Source organism: Aplysia californica, unplaced genomic scaffold (assembly GCF_000002075.1).
Source record: "Aplysia californica isolate F4 #8 unplaced genomic scaffold, AplCal3.0 scaffold00139, whole genome shotgun sequence".
Taxonomy (NCBI): Eukaryota; Metazoa; Mollusca; class Gastropoda; order Aplysiida; family Aplysiidae; genus Aplysia; species Aplysia californica.
In genome coordinates, this window is record NW_004797409.1 from 940,210 (window position 1) to 943,978 (window position 3,769).

The following is a 3,769-nucleotide window of genomic DNA, read 5'->3' on the forward strand; positions in this document are numbered from 1 at the left end:
GGGGGGGGGTTGCGCAAAATTTTGAGACAATCTGGTTGAGGCTCACATGCAGGTCTAATATATATTATTATGTAGTGCATTTCCACTTCGCAAATGCCCTGTGCGTTTAACAGTTTGGTTATTTTTAAACTTCATTTTCTTTCCAGGCGAGTGGATGATCTTGATGTAGAAGTTGCAGCTAGTGGTTTCACGAAAGACTTGGCTGATGCCTTTGATCAGGTACATTGTCATTGATTATCACAATGCAGCTGCACAAACTTGAAAAGTGGGCAAACAATAACGGTTTCATGTTTTCCCTGTCAAAGACGGTTGCAGTGCACTTCTGCCGATCAGGCAGACGAGTACTGCAGCCGGATTTGACGCTATACATGGAAAAGATTCCTGTCCTGGACCACGCTCGATTCCTCAGCGTTATATTTGACAAAAAACTAACATTCATACCACACAATAAAGACCTTCGTGTGAGGTGCCAGAAAGCGTTAAATGCTTTTAAAATGTTATAGCATCCAGAGTGGGGCGGGAACTCAAAACACCTTCTCCACTTGTACATCTCCCTTGTCTGATACAGGCTTGACTACGGCTGTCAAGTCTATGGATCGACAAAACCACACATCCTAAAAATGCTAGACCCAGTGCAAAAGCAAGGACTCCGCCTCGCTCTTTGGGCTTTCTGCACTACTCCAGTGGAGAGCCTCCAGGCCGAGGCAAGCCACCGCCCTATCTTCAAACAATACACTCCAGAGGAGACTCCATCCCTAAGCCTCCATTTTCTCTGCAGAGGCCACTGCCATTGACATGACACTGGACTACGTAGAAAATTCTCCTAACAAATCTTTCCTTATTCTTTCTGACTCCCTGTCTTGCATCACCTCACTTACAAATTACACACTCCTACACCCAAAAATAGTTAGGTTACCACACAAAATACACGCCTTAACTGAAACCGGGAAAAGTATCGTGTTTGCATGGCTACCTAGCCATGTGGACATCCAAGGAAACGAGCAAGTAGACCTCCTGGCGAAGAAATCCTTGTGCCTTCTGTTGGGATCAACGACAAACACTCTCCCACAGACTGACTTTGACTAATTAGCTACGCTGCGCCGTGGGGGGCGGCGCGGCTAAAGTGGCGTCAGTACGCTTGAGAACCGACGTTCACTTTTAGCTTAGATTCTATTCCTATCCACATCTCCATGTTACAATAAAGGTCATACTATAATGTTGACTTGCGGGTCAAGCGTTTCCACCGAAAATCGGAAGTTTTGATTCAGTTTTGAAACACGATTTTGAAGTTTTTATGACTTTGTTTTATCGGGATGCTCAAATTATAGCCCAGACACCAGTCTTACTACTTTTACACAACAAAATATATCATTATTTTGCACACTAAAGGAATGTAAGACTCTTTTTTAGAATATTGAAATGATTGGGCTCTAATTGCCATTTCTGTTATTGAGAAATCAATATTTTTCAGTCCTAGTCCTAGATCTAGATCTAAATAGTCAAATTATTTTTCTCTCCCAAAAATCACTATTTTTTTGGTGAAATTACACAAAAAGTACCGCTCAAGACATGTGTAGGTTTATTTCAAATGCAATTTTGAATAATTCCAAATACGATACGAGTGTTTTTTTCTGTTTGTGAATGCATCTTGCCCATTTTTCAAGATCATAAAGTTAAAAAAAATTTTTTTCAATGTCGGATGTCATGATCCAAATGTTCAAATTTTATGGAATGTATATAAATAACTACAAATTTTTCAATATTTCCAGTTCTATATTCATTTATGGTTATTTTGATGTGTCGTTTGACTCGGTACAAACATATTTTTTGAGTTTCACCGAAGATGGTAAATTTTTTATTTTCAAATTTTATCCGAATCCAAGCAAAATTGTGTTGCATAATCGCCTCTTACAGGAACCAAAGTTGAAAAATACACAAATAAACATAACAGATGTATTCTACAAATCATACTGAAAATTTTGGTTTATAATATGTAAATATTTATTTGAATTTGTGGCCTCAATACCTTTGGACTGCGCACCAGTCATCATCTCATCTCGCCTTCCCGAAAAAAATTCGTCCACAAGCTGAAAATAATACGTAGCGAATGAGTTAAGAATAAAGTCAAAAACTACACCTCCAGTCTGCGGGAGACTCATTGGAAAAATCAAGTGTTAAAATATATATATATGTATATTTATATAAAGTATGTATTTCAATCTGTTGTTTTTTTGTTGTTGTTATATCTTCAGACGATGGATGAAATTGGACTTCTGGACAACCAAGAGGTGGAACGTGATGGGGAAGACAGTGAAGAGGATGATGAAGAAAATGATGGGAACGATACCGATGGAAAAGAGGAAGAGGAAACCTGTGACAAGGAGGAGGAACATGCAGATGAAGAAGAAGGGAAACCACCCCCAGGCAAAGACCCACGAATTCTTAAGTGGCTGGCTCAGTCTTCAGAAGGAGAAGGGGCAATTGAGAAAAACCTTTGTGCTCTTGGCTTTGGCGAGATGAGTGGCGAGCAGGCTGTTGCAAGCCTTGATGCTCCCGCACAGTCTGATGTTGCTGGTGATGTGGGAGCAGTGTCAACTTCAAGCGCTGCAGTTGCTGAAGGTACAGACACAGGTTTTGTCAAAGTGACCTCAAAAAGTACTCGTGAAAACTTATCCCCACACAGTGATACACTTCCCACATCAAGTGAGGTACCCACTCAAGAAAACACAGAGAGCAATAACAGTTTGAGTCAAGACAAGTTAGAACCTGTGGAGGAGTCAGAAGACGTTTTGGAGGACCTCAGCAGGGCCAACCGTGAGCTAAGACCGTTTAGAGATGAAGAGAGCCGGCAACATGTCAATTCACATCTTCAAGTAAAGTCTGAAAGAATGTCAACCGCTACCCCAAGTATTGCGTGTTCCAGCATTGCCCCTGAGGTGGCACGAGGTCGTATCCGACGTCAAGCAAAACAAAAGCAACAGGCACTTCAAGCAAGGCGGGTGAGAAAGAGTGGAGAGGCTGCCATTTCTACCAAAGTGCGCAGGGAAAACCAAGATGACATCAAACAGTCGCTGGATGCTGTTTGGTTCTGAAATGTTCAGGCTGTAATTATAATAACCAACCTATGATGAATTAAACACAGAAAATATATAATAGTTTCATTTTCTTATTTTACTTTTTTGTTTTAGCAAGAGTTTCATGGCGCTTGCAACACAAGTAGGTCATATACATGCATAAGTGCTGAAGATTTATAAAGATGTTGTTACCAGTACCAGAGAGCAATCCCCCCCAACTAGACCCACCTCTTCGTGGGGGGGGGGGGGATTAGTACTCTTCGAATAGGAAAAGAAAAAGAGGAAGCTAACGGGTCATGGGGTGACCCCGAAAAGAGACATATTACTTTACTATGTATCTTACTCTTTCTATTTATTGTTTTTATTGTTTTACTTCATTACATTTTATTAACTTTAATTTTCTCCTCTCTCCATCGACAACCTTTCTTTGACCTGGAGTTGGGACGGGTATTGATGGGGGGGAAAGCAGAGGTTCATTGTCAGCACTGTACTGGATGTGACTTTACGTAGGGAATACCCAGCTACATACATCTATTAAGCATGCACTTATCGGAGAGCCCTATGACTGCGGGGAAGGTGCAGGGACCATTTACGTCTTGCTTGTTGACAACATTAATCGTCTGGAATCTGCCATGCCTTCCCCTGCCCCCATCTCTCGGATGAGAGGACTTAGTTGCTCGGGGGGGGGGGGGGGG

General features: G+C 41.5%; 1 protein-coding gene across 2 annotated transcripts in view; it reads left to right on the top strand.

Moving 5' to 3' along the window:
• The window catches only part of LOC101847255 (serine/threonine-protein kinase RIO2), a 20,508-nt gene extending 17,355 nt beyond the window's left edge, over window positions 1-3,153 (top strand). For both annotated transcript variants that reach the window (XM_005096845.3, XM_013081648.2), the window contains 2 exons: window positions 147-219; window positions 2,253-3,153. In XM_005096845.3, the coding sequence (XP_005096902.1) occupies window positions 147-219; window positions 2,253-3,092 (913 nt within the window). In that variant the 3' untranslated portion in view covers window positions 3,093-3,153. The remainder of the gene's footprint in view (window positions 1-146; window positions 220-2,252) is intronic.
• Window positions 3,154-3,769: the final 616 nt, after the last annotated feature.